This window comes from Cervus canadensis, chromosome 3, assembly GCF_019320065.1.
Source record: "Cervus canadensis isolate Bull #8, Minnesota chromosome 3, ASM1932006v1, whole genome shotgun sequence".
Lineage (NCBI taxonomy): Eukaryota > Metazoa > Chordata > Mammalia > Artiodactyla > Cervidae > Cervus > Cervus canadensis.
In genome coordinates, this window is record NC_057388.1 from 17,617,244 (window position 1) to 17,640,336 (window position 23,093).

At 34.1% G+C, this 23,093-nt stretch overlaps 1 protein-coding gene across 14 annotated transcripts in view; it reads left to right on the top strand.

Moving 5' to 3' along the window:
* PHF14 (PHD finger protein 14) overlaps positions 1 to 23,093 on the top strand; it is a 203,542-nt gene that overhangs the window by 54,077 nt on the left and 126,372 nt on the right. For all 14 annotated transcript variants that reach the window (XR_006268455.1, XR_006268454.1, XM_043462730.1 and 11 more), the window contains exons 8-14: positions 1,922 to 2,068; positions 2,865 to 3,135; positions 3,433 to 3,539; positions 4,683 to 4,778; positions 6,593 to 6,696; positions 8,647 to 8,778; positions 12,037 to 12,205. Coding sequence is in view for 12 of the 14 variants with exons in the window: in XM_043462730.1 (XP_043318665.1) it covers positions 1,922 to 2,068; positions 2,865 to 3,135; positions 3,433 to 3,539; positions 4,683 to 4,778; positions 6,593 to 6,696; positions 8,647 to 8,778; positions 12,037 to 12,205 (1,026 nt within the window). In the remaining 2 variants the exon portion in view is untranslated. The remainder of the gene's footprint in view (positions 1 to 1,921; positions 2,069 to 2,864; positions 3,136 to 3,432; positions 3,540 to 4,682; positions 4,779 to 6,592; positions 6,697 to 8,646; positions 8,779 to 12,036; positions 12,206 to 23,093) is intronic.

The window sequence follows — 23,093 nt, forward strand, 5'->3', positions numbered from 1 at the left end:
CTGCTGAGGGTCTGGAGCAGAAATTTTCTAGCAAGGTCATCATGTACCCAGTAGAAAATCAGAAGATTCTAGTACTAAGGGGAAAAACGGGAGGGTAGATGTTAATGGATAGTGGTTGCTTGGTATATCTGTTTCATTCTCTAAACAAGGTTAATCCCTTGGTCCTAATAGACTTAGGTCTATTGGTCTAATGGTCTAATGGTCTAAGGTCTAATGGTCCTTAGACTTAGGATTTATTGTCCCCAATCCCAAGTCATGGAACAAAAGAAAAATTACTTGGGCTACTTCGTCCTTTTCATATATCTTTTTGACCAGAGGTGACTGGTCTTTTTACCAAGTCAGAGTCTTGGTTCTAATGCTTAACTGACCTATGCAAGCATGAATCCTATCTCTGATAACTCAGTTTCAACATTACCTACTACTTTAAGACAGTAGAATGGGTCTTGAGATCATTTTGACTATAGTTCAATATATTCTTTATTTCCACTTACTCTCTTCTATTGCCAGGATGTGTAGAGCACGTTGTGAGAAAGCAGCTGTGTGTGAGTGTGAATGAGAGAGAGAGAGAGAGAATCCAATTTCCTGTCTACATTTTTGTATTTATTTCTGTACCTATATGAAGTAATTATTATTAAATCTGTTTTCTTAATGAGTTAACAGAGACCCAGAGATAATTAGCAACTTGTTTAAAGCCACAAAAATCTTTAATTGGTGGGGCCAGGTTTTATGTCCACCTATTTATATATCCAGATTCTCTAATCACAATATTCACAGTGCTATATTGTAACATCTGTGGATATCATACTAGAAAATTGCATTATATATTTTGCTGTTTTTAATGTTAAGGACACTTTGGTTTTACTATATGATGATTTTTCTTTTTGTACTTTTCATTTGTTTCTTCTTTTGTTAGCATCATCATTTCTCTTTGGGTTGTAAGGCCCCACTTTACTAAGAGACTCTTACTGTAATTTAGGTAAAAACCGTATGGGCAGCTTATCTGTTTTCCTCTTTGAGACAGACCTGAAGAATGAACTACTTGTTACTTTGCTGGCAGTCACGTTGCAGAATGCTTTTTTTTTTTTGCCTACATATTTACAATTTTTTCCTATTTTTGATAGTAGATTTCCTTTTATGTTTTTGTACCCTATTATTTATGAATATGTACCCGTTAAGGTGGCACCATAAAAGAAGACTGTGAGAGAGCTGTTTCCGTTTGAGGTTTTAGAATTTTGTAAAGCGCTGAAGAGAATGTCTGAAGTGTTTTGTTGATGAGGCCTGGCCTTTTTTTAAAACTATTTTGTATTAGGGTATAGCTGATTAACGAACAATATTGTGATAGTTTCTGGTAAACAGTGAAGGGACTCAGCCATGCATATACGTGTATCCATTCATTCTCCCCTGAACTCCCCTTCCATAAGGCCTGGCCTTCTTAATCTAGTTTTACCCCAGGTAGAGTTTGCCTGTGCGTTTCTTGTCAGTTAGAAATGCCCTACTTACCTGTGTTGACTAGTCCTATATTTTCTAGATATATTGTTGTTTTATAATATTAATCTATGTATTCATAACTTTAATGATGGTTTTCTACCTATGACTATTAATATCTTATTTGTTTTAAACAGTGATTTTTTTTTTTAGGTAACAACTTAATGTGATACCTAAGTTTTGATTTCAGTATTTTTAAATCCACAAGGACGTATAAAGAAAAAAAATTGTTAATTTGAATTTGGTATACAGGATTAAGTTCCTAAAGCAGCAATTTTTATCATTATGTATAAAACTTAATTTTGTAATTTATTTTTAGGAATAACCAGCACTGTGGTATATTCTTCAAAAAGGAAATGTTATCTCTTATGGCTTTTTTAAAAATGGGCCTTTGGAGTAAAAATGTTCATTTCCCCCCCTCTGTTTTTTTATATAGGATATAGCAGATCCATTTTTTGCTTATTGTAAGCAACATGCAGATAGGTTAGACAGAAAGTGGAAGAGAAAAAACTACTTGGCTCTGCAATCCTATTGTAAAATGTCTTTACAAGAGAGAGAGAAGCAGTTATCACCAGAAGCACAGGTATGAGATTCATTCCAAAACTCGTGTTTGTTTTCTTTCAAGGGTATAGATTTTAGGGAATTCTCTGGTGGTTCAGTGGTTAGGACTCTGCTCACTTACTGCTGAGGGCTCCAGTTTGATCCCTGGTAACAGAGCTAAGATCCCACAAGCTGTACGGCCTGGCCAAAAAAAAAAAGAAGTTAGAAATTTAAGATCTCATGCATCTTTGATATGTGATGTATAGTTGTGAAATTTGGTTAGTGTAATTGTGAAATTACCTAAAAAGTGGGCTGTCATTAAGGTAAATGGAGAGTATAGTTTGTGGTTGAGTACATTACTCATCATCTAGTCTCAACAAAACAGTCTTTATAAAACATGTTTCTACTACATTAAAGAATGTGGCTTAGAGAAAATTATTCTATCAGTGCAATATGTTGACCACATCTTTTTTCAGTCTCTTCTAAGATTTATATGTGCAAAGACTGATTAGTTTGCCTGTCATATGAAATATATTTGTGTGTAAATTAAGTAAATTTATGAAGACTAGTACAAGGCTAGTTGAGAAGAGAAACTTCAGCTTAATCATACTAGTTTTTGACAACTAATCATAGGCTAGGGCAGTTGTTAACTAGGGGTAGACCTAATTTATCGTAACCCCAAAATTATGCTGTATACCTTAAGGACTGTGGATAGATATAATTTGCCTCAGTAGAGGAACTTCTGATCATCATTACTCTTGCTAAGTGTGGAAATAAAAATCATAAGAAGTATGTTCCATTTTAATATCTTTTAAAATTTGTATATGTTTCTTTTATAGGCAAGGATCAATGCCCGGCTTCAGCAGTATCGTGCCAAAGCAGAACTAGCTCGATCCACCAGACCCCAGGCCTGGGTTCCGAGGGAAAAATTGCCCAGACCACTCACTAGCAGTGCTTCAGCCATTCGCAAACTTATGCGGAAAGCAGAACTAATGGGGATCAGTACAGATATCTTCCCAGTGGACAATTCAGATACTAGTTCTAGTGTGGATGGAAGGAGAAAGCATAAGCAACCTGCTCTCACTGCTGATTTTGTGAATTATTATTTCGGTCAGTATAGGCCCTGATGCATGCACATTTTCATTGAGAACAATTTGCCGATAGAAATATTTGATACACTGTCAATTTTTAGAAATTTACTAGTCTTACTACATATATCAAGTATGTTTATTTTCCTAATAAGTTGTGGATTGTTGTAAAATGCTAATTTAATGTGTTTGTGAGTAGAGTTAAAAGTGTCTAGGTTTATCCATGTGATCATCTCTATGGCTAGCTTCTTCCTGTGTGTATTTTGTATATCAGCTTTTATTTTCTTCTAAACTAAAATTGGATATTTAATTTAACTAGAGAGAAATATGCGCATGATTCAAATTCAGGAGAATATGGCTGAACAAAAGAATATAAAGGATAAATTAGAGAATGAACAAGAAAAGCTTCATGTGGAATATAATAAGGTAAAACAAACAACGTAATGTATTACATCTTATTGATGATTTCTTTTGTGATTTTTTATTTACGTTTCATTTTGAAATTCCTCTGGAGTTTCTACGACTTGTCTGTAATTCCGACCCCTCGTTATCTTCATTACCATCACTGAGTACTTTCTATGTGTCAGGAACAGTTTTGAGCATTTTTACTTGTATTAACTCATCTCATTCTCACTTCAGCTTTATAATGTGGCTTATGATTACTGCTCCTTTTTTCAGAAGCATAAACTGAATCCTAAACAGGTGAAGTAATTTGCCCAGGTTCACAAAAGTAGTCAAGGCATAGAGTTGGGGTTTGAGGCCCAATAGTCTGACTCTATTCCTTATTCCTAACCACTGTATTATAGAACTTATCTTTTTAAGTTACAGAAAACTTTAAAACTTACTTTTGAATTACTGTTTTTTTCTTGAATTGTTTTGACGTTCGATAAAAAAAAAAACCTCCCGATTAAAATTTCTGTTCTACATCTTCATTCTAAAGATAAAGAAGTTCATGAAGCAATGTAAAAAAGCAAGTTGTGACTAAATGTGAGGTAATAAGTAACATGAGCAAAATCTGGATTGACTTTTTTTGGGGGGCTGTGCTGGGTCGTCATTGTGGTGCAAGGGCTCAGTAATGCTGCTTGTGGGCTTTTCTAGTTGCAGAGCTCAGGCTTACTTGACCTGAGGCATGTAAGATCTTAATTCCCCAACCAGAGATCAAATCTGCATCCCCTTCATTGAAAGGTGGATTCTTAACCACTGGACCACAGGGAGGTCCCCAGGATTGACTTATTGATATATAACATTTTCTTCTCATTGGAAAAATGGTAGGAGTGCACCTTGATACACTCATATCGGTTAATTAGTGTGTCTGTGAAATTATATAGTAAACTATAATAGAATAGGTAAGAAGTATTATTAGTAAAATGTTAACATAAAATGCTTACTTTTTGTTGGTGCTGCTTAAATAGTTGGAGACTTTCATTTTTCAGTGTATTGCGACTTAAATGTGTTAAATATATATGGAATAGAAATGTAGATATTTTGGACATGGATAAATTATTTATATTTTCAAATATGTTACTGACTATTGTAATGGTCTACTAATTTGAATTGTTTACATTATAGCTCTGTGAATCTTTAGAAGAACTACAAAACATGAATGGAAAACTTCGAAGTGAAGGACAAGGAATATGGGCCTTACTAGGCAGAATCACAGGGCAGGTTAGTTTCTTTCCAATTGCTCTCGCCTTCTCTTCTTGCTTTCTGTATGATTTCAAAGATTGGATCTCTAATACAACTGTCACTTCACTAACTGAAGAATTCTGTTTAATCAGGGCCAGCTAATCCTCTGGGATGATGGTTTCTGCCTGAAATGCATCTAGAGCTTTGCAAGCTGCCTGCTGAGAACCTGTAGCTTAATATGGTTGTTTTAACAGCTATCTTGTTTGCAAAATTTTTTCATTTGCTCTAACTGATTGACCTGTCATTTGTGATGAAGCCAAGATCTGAAGCATGAGTGACTCCCACCATATTCTTCTGCCTTTACATAGCAGTTTTAGATTCCTTGCCACATTTCTTCTGTCCTATTCTTGTGCTTTAATTAGTTTTTTTTTTTTTAAATGGGGGAAATGTAAAAGGAAAACTGGATTTATTTTCATGTTGATGGGTTTTGAACTTATAAGAAATGGTTTTTGAAATTTAATGTTAAAGTGTAGTTTTTCCCTTCATTAGTTTTATTTTAATTATGAAAGAAATTACTTTATCCTTGAACATATTGAGCCTATTAAAGTTCTTGGTATTGAAAAGAACTATCATTGCCAAATGGATTTCTTTGAATGCTTTTTTTTAGTACTGTGTATTTAATTCTTAAATTAATAATTCATTTGAATAATTTCAGTTATTTCTTTAAGGATGATGGAGACTCGCTGTGGTCTTTTCACTATGGAAATAGTTTTATTTGTGAAAGAACGTTTTTAAAGAACAGATATTTTTTGTGGTACTTATTTTAAAGGTTTATAAAAAGCCAAATTCATTATATAGTTTGTGTAGACACATTATTTTAGAAAGTAATACATACTGATATGTATTGTGCCATGCTAGCTTTGAAGATGCTTCTTTTGTGAACAGGGTGTATGTGGCGTATGGTATAATGAATAACATAAGAGGTGAGAATGAGTAGTTACATATGCACAGTTGACCTTTGTTTCTATTGGTAGGCTGTTGGTGAATATTTGGAAAGATTATAGTGTTTTATATTTTATATTTAGTGAAATTAATATTGAATGCAAGCCTATGAGTTTATTTGGCAAGCTAGTATTATCTTATGGCCTGATTTGCAAGTTTGTCTTGTAAGAATTTATTTAGTGTAAGTTATGAAAGAGAATTTTAATTTATTAAATCACTTGAAACAGAAGCACATGAATTTCTGTGTGCAAATGTAAAGTACACAGAAGAAGTAGAATTCATTTGTACCACTTGCAGGACACTTTTTTCCGGTTGGTTGAACTGATGCTGGCCCACTGGGCCACTGAGAAATGACTTTGATAGATGGTTGCTGTCTAAGAAGCCAGTATACTACAAATTAGTAGAAACCCAAAGAGAATCTAATTCGCTTTGTGAAGAGTTTGGTCCAATAAGATAATTTTTCTAATTAACCTTTGGAGCACCAGTGTAGCTGTGGTGTTGAAGAAAATAAACGGCCTCAATGTTCTTTTTGTCAAGTGTTCTTTTTTTTTTTTTAAGTTCTTGAATTCTTGTCCTTGTCTTTCACTTTTAAAACGAAAGTAGAAGTTTAATTTTCACAGTGTTTTAGTGGTCCAGAGAAAATTGAGAAAAGTATGTAATTATAGGCTTCTCACAGCAGTGACTGTGAGACAAAAACTCATTTTAGTCCTTTTTGCCAGTGTAAAAGCTTGTAAAAGATTTCCCCCTCACAATCCAAGCATATTAGTTGACTTGAACGGCGCATAAAGAAAAATGTTGCTTTATATTTTTTCTTTGAAAACAAAATAAACTGCATTTGTTCAAATCAATAGAAGTTGAATATACCGGCAATTTTGCGAGCACCCAAGGAGAGAAAACCAAGTAAAAAAGAAGGAGGCACACAAAAGACATCTACTCTTCCTGCAGTACTTTATAGGCAAGTAATGAAATTTTGATAGATTAATATAGTGTATTTTTAAATGAATACTTTTTAGTAGCAAGATGCTTTACATATTTGTGAATGAATTATGTTTATATCAGAATTTAAAGTTAAATGTGTTTGAAGTTCTTTTTTTTTTTTAAGTTCATTTTATTAATACTGTCATCAAAGATACTTTCCAGACTGAATGATGATAGAATAGAGTCACTCCTCTTTTAATGATAAATCACTGTTTGTATACTTTAAGTAACTGGGGTTATATGTGCACAAGCTCCATGGAAAACTCCTCTTTAGAGAATTGGAAAGTGACTTTTAAGTAATGTACATGATTATTTTCTTAAATAGTTAAAACAATGTGTTGGATAAATGGACATTTATATTTTATTTTGCTTGAGTGAGTTTTAGAGGTTTACATGTGTTTTTAGGTAGTGTTGGATATTATAGTTTGAATTACTGCCTTTGTACAGTAGCAGTGGTGGGTAATGAAGATAAGTTTTAGATTTGAATCTGTCTACATTTTTTTTTCTGTGCTCAGTTGTAACAATTTCATTTCCCCAAATATTTTTGTTCTTTTTTTTGTTTTGGCTCAGTATTTTACAGTGTTCACCATTGTAGCATTTTATATAGTTATTAAGATTTCTTTCCATACCAGTAGGTTTGGATTTTACTTTTTTTTCATGAAGCTGATGAAACTAACTGAGACAAGTTTAGAAGTTGCTAGTATGTTTCTGTGTATCCATATACCCACAAATGTATCTATTCACACACACAAGTAAATATGCTTATGTAAATTTATACATATTCTCCCCACAACCTCTTTCTTTCTCAGAAATAGCAACAACAATATCAGTCTCAATAACTATTTTCTCTTCTAGCTTGGAGGCTTTCTCCATAGGTAATAGCAGTTAACTTCCTTGAAATGTGGGAAAAGCTCACTAGTGTCTATAGTGTACTTTATGAAGACTTAGCAACTTTCACAGTCTAGCTTTTCCAGATAAAATTGTGTCATTTGAAACTGTCAGGCTTATCACGTATGCTTCTGACTTTTCGTCACTACAGCTCATTTTTGTTTCAGAATACAGTTTAGTAATTTTTCATTTTTACTCTGAGCAACTTTGAGACCAAGTATTGGTCTTTGTTGTGTACGTGTATATTTGATTTTTTTTTCCTAAGGTTATTTAAAATTCAAACATCATTGCTGTTTCTGTATATGTATGCTTTTTTTAGGTTCTCAACAACTTTTCCTCACCCTTCACGTTCCTAAAATAAGTACACCCTGGGTTTGTAGATCATGGTTTTTGTGCTCTCAGCAGTAGTTGACCTTTTGCACAAGAAAAGTTAGAATTCCTAAGAACAATCAAAACTCTAAAACAACAGGAACAATAATAAAACTTCCAGTTCTTTATAATAAATATCAGTTGGTATATTTTTAAGACTCAAAGTCTGATTCTGTAAAACGACTTAATATGTAGCTTATTTACATATTGAAGGTTCTTTGAAAGATTTAGAGTTAATGGTAGAAAATAAACGGAATTTTGTTTGTAAAGTAACTTTTTTGTAGTTTTAGAGAGGTAGAAAATTGAAAAATATTTTTGTTTAATAATTTGTTCCTAGAGAAAATTTGGTCTGATGTTACATGGGCTCTAAGTAATAATTAAGATTAAGATGATGTTAGAATAAATACCTAACATATGCCCTTCTGTGAATAGTTTGACTCTAGCAAAATTTAAATTTATACTAGATCTAAACTATTTTTCTACATTCTCAAAACTATTTAGATTGTTGCCATTATAAAAAGATATGTGTTATAAAAGAAGTATTTGATTTCAGTTAAAGAAATATTAAGTTAAATCACAGTGAAATTTTGAAAATTTGAAAATATGCCATAAATTAACTATTCACTATGATAAATATTATTCTAATCCTTTATTGCTGCCTTTATCAAAGCTGTGGCATTTGTAAGAAGAACCATGATCAGCATCTTCTTTTATTGTGTGATACCTGTAAACTCCATTACCATCTTGGATGTCTGGACCCTCCTCTTACGAGGATGCCAAGAAAGACCAAAAACAGTTACTGGTAAGTAAATTGAAGAGCATTTAGATGTTAGAACTGGTGTTGCTCTTAGTTTCAACAGTATAAGATGAAGTGTTACAACATATTGATGCATAATAAAGTTTTCAGTATATTTTCAATTGAAAATTTTATAATGTTTTCCAATAATATTGACAGATTGGCATTTAAAAGTTGTGTATATTTAATATATGTGTACACTGTCAAATAGTCGCCACAATCAAGCTAATTAGCGTATTCATCACCTCACATAGTTATCTTTTTTTGTGATAAGAACACTTCAGACATAAATGTTTATTATGGTATTGTATGCATAGAAATGTAGCAGTTTTTCTTGATAAATCAATTTTAAGTTAATTGAGGCTATTTTAATATCTTAGCGATGGTTTCTTAAGGCATGAATTCTGTCTAGTGTGTTTATAATTCTCTTTATTATAACATGTTTTCAAATTCTTTATTTTTGTTTTTTATCAAGAATTTGCTTCTGTATTCATGCTTTAAATGTAGTTTAGTATTTTGTTTCTAAATTAGTGTCACCAAAGGCTTTACTTCTAGTAGTTGTCATTTATGCTAGTTGTATATTTAAATTCAACCATTCTTTGTAAATCTAGAAACATTTGATTTATGTTTCTGAATTTTTTCATTAATTTAGGCATGTTGAATCACTGCAGATATTTGAGAAAGGCTTATGATACTTATAAGTTTTATTCTTTCCTTAATTTTAGTCCAAGAGAAGGACAGATGTTCAAATTCTAATAGATTGATTCTGTATAGGAAGAATATAGGCCATGGGGAGCTTTGGAAGGCACATGACTATTCTTTTTGTATAAATTTTATACAACTTCTAGTTTTAGAAAAGACTAGACCCCAGAGTCTTAAATGGTAATGTGTACAAAAAGGTATTTATCAAATGCATTAAAGCATGTTTTCTGACCTCATTGTTTTATTTCATAAACCTACGTTTGTCCATTTTATTAGGACACTCACATTCTTTCACAATTTTCACATGATTGCTTTTTCATGAAGTGAAGTGAAAGTCGCTCAGTCATGTCCGACCCTTTGCGACCCCATGGACTATACAGTCCATGGAATTCTCTAGGCCAGAATACTGGAGTCTGTAGCCTTTCCCTTCTCCAGGGGATCTTCCCAACTCAGGGATTGAACCCAGGTCTCCTGCATTGCAGGTGGATTCTTTACCAGCTGAGCCACAAGGGAAGCCCAAGAATACTGGAGTGAGTAGTCTATCCCTTCTCCAGTGGATCTTCCCAACCCAGGAATCGAACTGGGGTATCCTGCATTGCAGGTGGATTCTTCATGAACTGAACTCTGAGAGAAGCCCTTCTTTTTCATAGTGCTCTTTTATCAATTTGCCTGGAGATAGTCATACTGGTCAACTCTTTTCAAATATAGTGGAATGTATTACTTTTGATTTGTGAGTGCTTTTGAAACCAGAATTTAAGAGAAACTGCTGTCACGTATTAAAATATCAGCAGTGTTAATAAGTATCCTACTTGCATTTCTAAGTTGAAAACCAGTTTGGTAGTCTCCAAGGGAGACTTTGTCATAACCATGGATGTGTTTTAGCATTATTATACAATGACATTGTTTTTCTTTAATAATAAAGATTTTAGAAAGGGTTTCACTCCATTTTTTATATGTATTTATATATATATATTGGAGAAGGAAATGGCAACCAACTCCAGTATTCTTGCCTGGAGAATCCCTGTAGACAGAGGAGCCTGGCGGACTACTGTCCATGGGGTCACAAAGAGTTGGACATGACTGAGTGCCTAAGCACACAGCACACGTATACAATGAAATTGTTTTCCTTTAATAATAAAGATTAAAAAAACCTCCTTAACATAAGTTGGAGTGTATAGTGCTGAGGATCAAGAACATATAGCAAACTGAGAAAAATCCTTAGTATTTCAGTATGAAGGTAGTCCTTTGGCATAAATTCCTGACTTGAATTTTCATTATTATTACTTTAAACATCCTATTTCTTAGGATCTTGTGTAGCAGTTAATGTAGCAGAGTTGCTTTTTTATATTTTAAAGGCTATTTATAAAATGAGGACTGTAGTGTTTAACAGATTGTTGAAAGAGCTGCAATAGTATTTTCATCTGTATTGACTTTATGTACTGCAAGTATCGTGTGGCAGTTGTCTTGAAATAGGAATAAATAGCAGGTAGAATTTTTTTAGATTTTTCTGAGTTGTTCAGTGTTTTGTGGTTTCCAAAGCATAACATTTTTATTTATCTGAGTGCTCTATAGCAAATTTCTTTGTCACCTAAATGTATTAACTTTTGGTGGTGATGAGCATGAGACGCTAGAGACTATCCTGACAAGGAATATAGTTACAAACTGAGAAACAAAAGGGGAAACAAGTCACTTAAAAAACAAAAAAAAAATCCTGACAGTGATTCATTCATTCTTGTTTCCATATCGCAGAAATGCATGTATGTTAAACATATTTTTATTTGATGATAATCTATGAATCCAAAGAATAAGTGCTTGGTTTTTAACAACAGTTATATAAACTTCTTTAGGTAACTAATGATAATTGACTCTTTATGGGTCAAATTTTTTAGTGTTAAAGTTTTTGCTTAAATGGAAATTTTAAGATATTAAAAGTAATACCTTAAATTTTAATTTGCATGTTACAAATAGTGCATTTGTATTAGCCACACATGATACTTTGTATTTAATTGTTATTGGAGTTCAAAATTTAAGGCTGTTAAAATAAATACTAATTTGATATTAAGTTACCATGCTAATGAGTGAGAGGTATGAATTTTTACAGATTCTCGGTTGGTATATTCAGCACAGCTTGCCATAAATTAAGATGCAAGGATATTATAGCTGTGAAAGTAGAGTTGGTCAATGAATGACTTGGATTTCCTGTTGTCACAGTGTATGTCATTTGAGGAAAAACCACGATTTCCTGAGGGAAACTATCTTTTTAATCAGTACTGGGCCTCTTACATTCATTCTCTTAAATATGTGGCAGTATTACATGTGTTTTTATGATACTTATTAGGTATACATGAAATTGCTTTGGAAATTTTACATGTATTATTGTTACTCTTAAAGGAGTGTATGTGCTTTTCTCTATGTATGGTCATTATATGCATATGGTTACATGTTCCTGTGTACATTTTCATATATTCTAAACATATACCTGCATTTTGTATTTATAGAAACCATGGCTAATGCTGGAACGTAAAAATGAATGTATGAAATAATATTTTTTTCTGTATGTAGGCAGTGTTCTGAATGTGACCAGGCAGGGAGCAGTGACATGGAAGCAGAGATGGCCATGGAAACCTTACCAGATGGGACCAAACGATCAAGGAGGCAGATTAAGGAACCAGTGAAATTTGTTCCACAGGATATGCCTCCAGAACCCAAGAAGATTCCAATAAGAAACACGGTAATTTATTCCCTAGTAGTCATAATAACCCTGACAAAACTCTGAGGTCAAAATTTAAAGGGTGAGAAAGACAAAGGGCAAGCATATACTCAGTAGCCAATGAAAGAAATATATTGGTTTTGGTTTTTCTTAATAGTTTACTGTTTTATATTATGAAATATACCATACCAGTTACACATGAGAATGTATAGTTTACATATTCAATGCAAAGCACAATAATAATGAAAACCCATTGTGTTCACAAACACACTTTAAAGATAGAACATTACCAAAACCAATGAAGTCACCTTTGAATCCTTCAGGACTTACTTCACCATCCATTTAGTCTAGAGGTAACCTCCTTTCTCAAGTTTGTGTTTTTTACTCACTCCATTTTTTATATGTATTTATGTATGTATATTGGAGAAGGAAATGGCAACCCACTGCAGCATTCTTGCCTGGGAAATCCCATGGACAGAGGAGCCTGGTGGGCTACAGTCTGATGGGATCACAAGGGTCAGATTCGACTTAGTGATTAAACTACCACCATCATGTGTGTGTATATTCATAAATAATACATAATTTTGCACAGTTTGAATTTTGTGTAAATTGAGTCAAACTGTTTTTTCCCCATTATTTGATACTTTGACCAACTTTACCTTGATTTGATTCTTAAATGCTGATCTGTGTAATTGTAGCTCGTTTATTTTCACCAGTATGTCATTTTTTATTGAAAATAGATCATTATCAGTTCAGTTCAATTCAGTTTAGTCGCTCAGTCGTGTCCGACTCTTTGCGACCCCATGAACCGCACCACGCCATGTGTCCCTGTCCATCACCAACTCCCGGAGTCCACTGAAACTCATGTCCATTGTGTTGGTGATGCCATCCAACCATTTCATCCTCTGTCGTCCCCTTCTCCTCCTGCCCTCAATCTTTCCCAGCATCAGGGTCTTTTCCAATGAGTCAGCTCTTCGCATCAGGTGGCCAAAGTATTGGAGTTTCAGCTTCAGCATGAGTCCTACCAATGAACACCCAGGACTGTCTCCTTTGGGATGGACTGGTTGGATCTCCTTGCAGTCCAAGGGACTCTCAAGAGTCTTCTCCAACACCACAGTTCAAAAGCATCAATTCTTTGGCCCTCAGCTTTCTTTATAGTCCAACTCTCACATCCATACATGACCACTGGAGAAACCATAGCCTTAACTAGACGGACCATTGTTGGCGAAGTAATAGTTTGGCAGTTTTGTTTCCGTTTTTTTACTTACAATAATTTTATTTATCTATTTTTAGCTGTGCTGGGCCTTTATTGCTCTGTGGGCTTTTCTCTAGTTGTTGCACGGAGGGGCTACTCTGTAGTTGTGGGGTGAGGGCTTCTCATTCTGATGGCTTTTCTGTTGCAGAGCACGTGCTCTAGAGTGCACGGGCTTCAGTTGCTGCCTGGGCTGTGGCTCCCGGGCTCTAGAGAACAGACTCCATAGTTGTGGTGCACAAGCTTTGCTGCTCCCTGGAATGTGGGGTCTTCCCAGATGAAGGCGCAAACCTGTGTCTCCTGCACCTGCAGGTGAATTCTGAGCCACCAGGGAAGCCCTCCATCTTTTTGCTTTTATAAACAATTTCACTTTAAATATTTTTCTAAATCTCTTCTGCAGCTTGGTAACAAGGAGTTAGGGTATATAGCAAAGCATGGATTTGCTTAGTTACAGGATATTGGCATCTTCAGTTTTGCTGGGTAAGTGCAATATTTTCTAAACCAGGTTACACTTATACCAGCAATGAGTGATGTTGCTTTTTCTGCCAAACTTGGTTTGTCCAGTGTTATAATGCTTTCCATTGTGATAAATGTAAATAGTAGAGAGTCATTTTATTTTGCATTTCTCTCAATACTTAGTTGACTTAGAGCATCTATGTATTTTTGGTTGGTTGTATGTGCATATCTTATTCAGCTTTTCTATCAGGTTGTTAGCCTATTTCTTATAAAAATTCTCTCAGGTCAAAGTTTTAAAAAATTTTTCCAAAAAACATTTATATTAGTTATTAGCAGGTGCCTGGGAGCTCTACCAGCCTAAGGCCATTTTAATAAAAGTTTGTCCTGTGTGTCTCTTCCACTTCATGAGTATCATTAATTTCTACTCCAAAGCTGAGCAATGGCTTGCGGTTATGAATTCTTAGGGGAGACATTTTTCACTTTCTTACCTTGAGCCAAGGCAGGCACATTTTACAAATCTGCCTATCCCTAAGGGAGATGTAAATATACTTTTAGGGATAGTTGTCATCATTCACCTGTTTTGTTATCTGTTTGGTTTTTGCTTTATTTTTTCTTTCCCTTACAGTAACAGTTTTCTTAAAAGTTTTTTTTTTTTTTTTTAATCTGTAGTAACCATCTATATTATAATCACTTAAAAGATTTTATTTAAGAGAAATAACCTGGATTATTTCATTCAGTTTTGTGTTATAGCCTCATTTGAAATTGATGAGGCGAATCTGGGAATTGTTATCTTTTAGATAATTGAAATATTTAGTTTTGGATGCTCTAAATTGATGAACTTGAAATAGTTTTTTTTATAATTTCCACTAGTTTAAAACATTTTTTAGATTTCACAAATATATTTTGTTTACAGTTGAATGAGAGAGAATTTTACTTCTTTAAATAAGCCTACTTGTTTCTATTTCTAAAATATTCTTCTGTAACTCTTTGGTGATATTATCTGCGGCTGTTCTTAAGATCTTAGAGAAAAAGCTGTTATTACTTCTTATGTCTGTGTTTGCATAGATTATCTTCTTAGGGAACATTTTTTCTAGTTTCTTTGTTGTTTAAAGACATCTTTAGGAATGATATTAGCATTAACTTTGGAGTTATCATATAGAGGGAAATTTTGTATGTATTATAGTGATATTTGTAAGTCTATAGTTTAGTATTACTTAAAACAAGATTCAATTTTTTTCTAATTTACCTGTCTGCTTTTTAGCCTAGAATTATAAGGAAGTTTTTAAGTTTTCCAGTTTAGTCCAGTGCCTTTCATCATATTCTTTCTCTCTAGTTTCTTTGTGTAAAAGTTCATTTTACAGTAGTCATATTATTCTATCAAAATTTTGAAGAAAATTTTACCCTTGTGACATACAGGATTCATGACAGACCTCAAACTTCATTTTCTCATTTCAAAATAGTATCTCACTCAGTAAAACAGTTCAAATGATCATTTGTTCTCTAAGTTTCCATTTCTGTCAAATTTGTTATGTTCCGTTAGATTATAGTGATAGCATAATTTTTAGAAAAGTAGTTTGGGGTTCTTTCATGCTAGTTGAAATGATTTCTTCTTCTTTCAGAAACCCATATTGTGGGGTGTATGAATTGATATTCTGTTAGAATGATTTTATTTAAAAAAAAATTAAGACTTTACAGTATAATTAAGTGGACAGAACTTTAATCTCTTTGTCCAAGAACCATTGAAAACAAAAAATGATCAGAGCTGCTATGGATTGAAGTTCCATTTTCATTGAATAGTTTTCCTTATCCTCTGTTATTAATTTCTCTCCTTTTATACTTTATAAACATACTTTATTAATATACTTTATATCTTTATGTTTAAAAATAGCATCATGGTAGTGAGGGAGTAAAAGGGAGAAGGAAGGCATTCATGTGTTGGAATATTTGAGTAAATACTAGTGTGTTGCTGGTAATAATTTAACGTCTTTTTATCTATACTGCTAATAAATCCAAGTACCTTATTATTTTATATTTCTTCCTATTATTTGACCTTTGGCTATTTTACTTCATAACATTTTTCAAAGGTAGATAAGTCAGAAGTGGATGTGAGTATATATTTACTCTTACAAAGAATAGTTTAATAGTAATAATACGTAACATTTTCTGAGGGTTGATCATATACCAGACACTGTAGTAATCCTCCATCCTACTCCCCCTTAAAAAAATTAGTATTTAGCTATTACAACTTATGTATTACTCAGGCACAGAAACCTTCAGTAATTTACCTGTGATCTTACAGATAGTGAGAAGAATAGGAATTGCACCCAGATAGCTGAATTAAGAACTAGTGTCTTTTCTGAGGTCTGTAGAAGAGCATACAGTTGTGGTGCAAATGGAATAGTTGTAAAAACATTTGATCATTAGATAACGTAGTTGGGAATGTGGTACTCTCATCTGGTACCAGAATGGTCATGTGTCTTTGCATAGCATAGTGTTACCTATGAGCAGCCAGACACATAGCCACCTACTGACTCTTAAAACTGAGTTCCTTCACATTCAATATTACATTTAACACTTTTTCTTTGTACTTTCAATTGGTGTGAAACTGAACTGTTGTGAACTGTTTTCCTTTTCAAGCTTGTGCAGGAGAGTTGGCAACACTCTTGTCAATCACAGTATAATGCTGTAGAAGTTAATAAAACATTTGAAGATTATTTTACCTTGAGGAAATTGATATCTTAAAAAATCAAAAAGAAAAAAAATTAGAAGCTGCAAATCAATAAGTACACTGATGGCATGTGTATGTGTGAGCTGCCTTTATATGTTTATTTTATTGTTCTCTGTTTTGGTTTGTATTCTTTCTACCACATGGAGTACTGTGAAGCCCGTTGTGGGAAAAAAAGGAGTATTGAGTGAAATTGGAGAAGTGCATGGTGGCTTTCTTTACATTTTTTCCTTTCCTAACTAGTTATCCCAAATTCCCCTAAAACATTTGTCTTGTTACATCTCAACTTTTTTGATTAAGCAGTGAATATCTTTTTGATTTGTTTGCTTGGTTTGGTCACTCTTAAGACAGATGAGCCCATAGACTCAATCTTTGTGCTCTAATGCCTCTTTTGTGCAAAGCAAAGCGACTACTAGAGAATTGGCATCCACTTTCTCCTGCTGACAGGCAGTTGCTATTTATTACGACCAAAGGGTGCAACAGGGAGTAGAACACTTTGTTTAACCTACTTTATTCTTATTATTTGGATACTGAAGAAATTCATTTTTTATTTCATTCTTCTCTGATTTCCTTAATAAGAATATACAGAAATCTGAAGGGATATATCTTGTTTTGAGACAGTAGATTTAATAAAATGTAGATACTTTTCAAGGCAAGTAGTCTCAGTATTATTTTTTCTATTAGAAATATTTTCTACCCAAAGATCATAAAAAGATTAACCAGAAAAGTTACTTGACAAAAATTATAACATTAAAGATTTAGTGTTATTTTTTTTTTCAAATGGGTTAAAAGAGCTATTTGTATAAGAATGAAAATAGTATACTTTCAGAAAATATCCTTCCAATACAAACATGGAGATTCTCTGTTTTGTATTTTAATGTTTTCTCATATTTAATTGCTAAATATCAGTGTTTCTGAAATTTAGCATTCTGAATGTTAGAATAATTTTTAAATTAAGTTTTAACTATAAATGTAATGTGAATACTTTTTTTGTTGTAAGAAATTTAAAAATCCAGTCTCTTATAACTCTTTTCCCGGAATTCCCTTTCTCCAACCCAATTCACATGCCTTGAATCTATCGTTATAAGAAGGGTATATATTTTGAACTTTGATTATTTGACATTTCTATAGGTGTATCTGTCAGAGAACAAGAAAAAAAATGATGAATGAGTCATACAGAAAAGTAGTATGGAGATGGTTCAAGACACATAGCATATAATTCAAGTATTAATAAATAAAACAGGAATGATGTGATTTTATAAAATTCTTCACATATTGTTTCCTGCTCCAGAGATAAGACTTGGTAACACTTCTTCCATTGACTCATAAATATCCCATCTCCAGTATTTCAGTGTCTTAGTAACCATTATTCTCTTTTATTACTGGGTACAAATAGGAGGAGTAAGTTTAAAGAAGGAAGAGGGTTGAAAAGCATATTTTAAGAAACTTTACCTGTTTTTTTTTTTTTATGGGTTTGTGTGCGTTGTGTGTTTTTTTTTTTTTTTTATTAGTTGGAGGCTAATTACTTCACAACATTTCAGTGGGTTTTGTCATACATTGATATGAATCAGCCATAGATTTACATGTATTCCCCATCCCAATCCCCCCTCCCACCTCCCTCTCCACCCGATTCCTCTGGGTCTTCCCAGTGCACCAGGCCCGAGCACTTGTCTCATGCATCCCACCTGGGCTGGTGATCTGTTTCACCATAGATAATATACATGCTGTTCTTTTGAAACATCCCACCCTCACATTCTCCCACAGAGTTCAAAAGTCTGTTCTGTATTTCTGTGTCTCTTTTTCTGTTTTGCATATAGGGTTATCATTACCATCTTTCTAAATTCCATATATATGTGTTAGTATGCTGTAATGTTCTTTATCTTTCTAGCTTACTTCACTCTGTATAATGGGCTCCAGTTTCATCCATCTCATTAGAACTGGTTCAAATGAATTCTTTTTAACAGCTGAGTAATATTGCATGGTGTATATGTACCACAGCTTCCTTATCCATTCATCTGCTGATGGGCATCTAGGTTGCTTCCATGTCCTGGCTATTATAAACAGTGCTGCGATGAACATTGGGGTGCACGTGTCTCTTTCAGATCTGGTTTCCTCAGTGTGTATGCCCAGAAGTGGGATTGCTGGGTCATATGGCAGTTCTATTTCCAGTTTTTTAAGAAATCTCCACATTTTCCATAGCGGCTGTACTAGTTTGCATTCCCACCAACAGTGTAAGAGGGTTCCCTTTTCTCCACACCCTCTCCAGCATTTATTGCTTGTAGACTTTTGGATAGCAGCCATCCTGACTGGCGTGTAATGGTACCTCATTGTGGTTTTGATTTGCATTTCTCTAATAATGAGTGATGTTGAGCATCTTTTCATGTGTTTGTTAGCCATCTGTATGTCTTCTTTGGAGAAATGTCTGTTTAGTTCTTTGGCCCATTTTTGATTGGGTCATTTATTTTTCTGGAATTGAGCCCTTGCATTCTATATATAACAATGAGAAAACAGAAAGAGAAATTAAGGAAACAATACCATTCACCATTGCAACAAAAAGAATAAAATACTTAGGAGTATATCTACCTAAAGAAACAAAAGACCTATACATAGAAAACTATAAAACACTGATGAAAGAAATCAAAGAGGACACAAACAGATGGAGAAACATACCGTGTTCATGGATTGGAAGAATCAATATTGTCAAAATGGCTATTCTACCCAAAGCAATCTATAGATTCAATGCAATCCCTATCAAGCTACCAATGGTATTTTTCACAGAACTACCTGTTGTTTAGTATGTATTTAATTTTATTCATTTGCCATAGCTACCCTGTGAATTAGTTACTAATTTCATTGCCATTGCTAAATATCATTGCCAAATGAGAAAATGAGGCAGAGAGTTTAAGTTACCTATCTAAGGACATCCAGCTTCAAAGTGGTAGAACCAAGAATCAGATTTAACTACTAGCTCCTGAGCCCTTTAACTACTTTATTAGGCTGCCTTTCTAGACAAGATCCTTTCCTGGACTTTTCACAGGACCTTCATGCTTCCAGCAGCTTAGTAACTAAGGATCTGGTCCGGAGAATGGAAGGCATTCTATAAAGAATTCTGGCCTTATACCACAGGTGAGGGCCTGAATGTCAAGAAGAGATCACCATGGGTTGGAGGAGCTCTGCTGAACAGCAGAGAGACTGTTGATGAAATTATCCTGAAGCACTGAGCAGAGGGTAGGAGCTAACATTAGATAGAGAACTTCGGTGAAGACCTCAGCCTGAACATCACTGGTAGTAAGTGGGTAGAATAGTGAGTATTTGTGGGAAGGTCTACAAAGCCTGTCAGGACTGTGAAGTGGGAGCTGATGTAAAGGTCTGCAAGGCTGCAGCATCTGAAAAAACCAAGCACCTGAGCCCTGTTACTTCTTGAGAAAAACTGGCCTTCACTTTACTTATCTGCTTCAAATATGAGGTACTGTCATGAAACTGTGCAGACCAGGATATTGAGGGAAATGTGGTTTCCAGCCTGAGGCTGCATGAACACGGTGGTGGTGGTGGTGGTGGTGTGCCTGCCAGATTGACCACAGACGATCTAGCGTAGTAACCAACTGCAGCTTCATGCGGTGATACTTTGCCTGTGGTAGGTGCCATAAAAAGCAACACTTCCAGACTCCTTCCCCCACCCCATCCCTTACTCCCTTTTCTTTCCACCTTTAAATGTAAAATGACCATACTTCACATAGTGTTTTCCCTTTGATTCTTATATTACAGAAGACAATGTAATACCTTTCAACTCTGACTTTTTATTATAGTACTTTCTTTTTACTAATTTCAAATAGTTTATTTTTCCTTCTTCCACCTTTCCAGTTTGTTTCTCTGTCATTGAGCCAGAACAACTTGTAATACTGTTGACCTTGTGGGTTGCTGTTTTACTAATAAGTGATACATTTACTTTCAATCCCTTGGACTGCAAGAAGATCCATCCAGTCCATCCTAAAGGAGATCAGTCCTGGGTGTTCATTGGAAGGACTGATGTTGAAGCCGAAACTCAGATACTTTGGCCACCTCATGCGAAGAGCTGACTCATTGAAAAGACCCTGATACTGGGAAAGATTGAGGGCAGGAGGAGAAGGGGACGACAGAGGATGAGATGGTTGGATGGCATCACCGACTCAATGGACATGAGTTTGGGTGGACTCCAGGAGCTGGTGATGGACAGGGAGGCCTGGCGTGGTGCGGTTCATGGGGTCACAAAGAGTCGGACGCAACTGAACTGAACTGAACTGATCAGACAGACTGTTTTACGATTTAATAATATTCTAGTTTTAAGACTTAAGTGCTTCCTCACATCTTTAGAGATCCCAGTAATTCTGTAGTTATTTCATCTTCTCTGATTTTGCTTATTTCCAGCTTTATCTCACATCATGTAGAGGGTAGACAGTGACTTGTAATGCATGCAACACAATTCTCAGCCTCAGTGGCTTGATCTTTAATTAATTTTGTCCTCTTGGGTAAGCTTTCAGAGTGCAGTAAAGATGAACTTTTGTTTGTAGTATATAAGAACATGAATTGATGTTACATTTTCTTCACAGTTGTCAAAATTGTAGGGAATTACCTTTTACATGAGCACTTTGGTCATATTTTTTCCTGAGGTGAATAGTTCTATATATTAAGCAGTAAAAATTGGCTACATGGATATCTAGGTCCTTCCATGTTCTGTGGTCTTTGTGACTCCTTGTCCTACTCTTGAACCATGATCAGATTAATTTTTTCAACATATATCCATTGAACAACTAATGAGGTAAGGCACTGGGCAATAGATGCTGAATGGAACACTAAAATGAAGACATGGTCTGTGTCCTCAAAGAAATATGCTGATAGAAAGTTGACCCTCAAATAATGTAATATTTTATAAACTAGAAGGTAAAGTGTCCATATGAGGGGGACATTAAATTACACTTGCAGGTAACATGCTAACTGAAATGGAAGAGGAAAGACAGAAGATTGAGATAAGCAACAAAGATGACAACTTGACTATTATTGCTGTCAATAGTAGGAAAGTATTCTACTGGCTGAGAAAGTCCTTATTTTCCACTGCTGAAAACCTTGGTATTAAAGAAGTTGAAATTTTTAAAGTAACAGCAAGCTGAACACGTGTAAAAGCTTTGGATACTTTAGCATAAAATGTAATGTAAAAATTTTGAACCACATATGGTTATCATTTAACACCTGTGTCTTTCTTACATGTTTTTATGAGTATGCATTTATGAGTATGCATTTTATGAGTATGCATTAGTAACTGCAAATTTTTAAATAAGTTAATTGGATCAAATCTTAATAGCTAATGTTAGTACAGATTTACTTATCAATTAAAATTATTGATGATAAATGAGTTAAAGCACCTTCAGCAAAAAGTCTCTTAATATTTCAGTTACTTAATTTTTTCATATAAATAGATATGAACATTTTTTTAGGATAGCTCATTTCTCTTTAAATTATTCCTGTGTTAAGGAATTTTTGATCATTACTATATTGATTGAAGAGGTTTTTTTTTTGAACTTAAATAGCTTTCTTGTATTTATTTAGTTGAAAATATCTTATATTTGTTATGACTTCTAATTATGCTTGAGAAAATAACCAACCATTGAAACTGTAATGGTATTTTCCTCTCTAGGACAATTTCTTTGTAGCATTATTTCCTTTAAAAGATAAATGGTACAAAATCAAATTCTTGAGTGTTTTAGATAGCCTCGAAACCTGAAAGATAGCATGGTATGTGGTGGAAAGTTCCTGGACATGGTAGGTTAGAATTCTAGTCCATAGTCTGCCAGTAACCCTTTGTGTGACCTTGAATAAGTAATTTACTTATCTTGTTTGCACTCATTATCCTCATTTATAAAATAGATGATAGGCAATCTTTCCTAGAACCAAAAGTCTCTTTCTAAATTTCACAATTGTATTTATTTTCTATCCATAAGACTGTTTATAGGAGGGTTAAAATATACACATTGACATTCAAATAATCTGGAAATTTTTGGTGGTATTTTGTAACTATTTTAGAGTTTTTAGTTCTGTTTTATTTTTAAAGATCACATTTGTTGGTAACCTTTATCTTTTCCCTTTCTGGCAGTTACCTTTGTAACTGTCTCCTTCTGAAAAAATTGTGTGAATGATTCCAAGAAAGTGGGTCACCAGATGTATAGGATAACTTATTTTCATGATTTTATTTTAAAAAAAATTTTTAAGTTCTCCTTTTGTTTCATTTCCAAGGTAACATTTGATTTTTTTACTTAGCCAGGTTTATATTGACTTCTTCATGATATTAACTTTCCAGAGATAAAATACGAAGAACAACAGAATAACTCTATAAACACTTTATGAACTTAACACTGACACACTTTTTGCCCTATTACTGGTCTAAGGCTGGGTAGGCAAGAGTGAGGCAGGTGCCGAAGGGAAGAATACAGTCAGGTTATCTCACT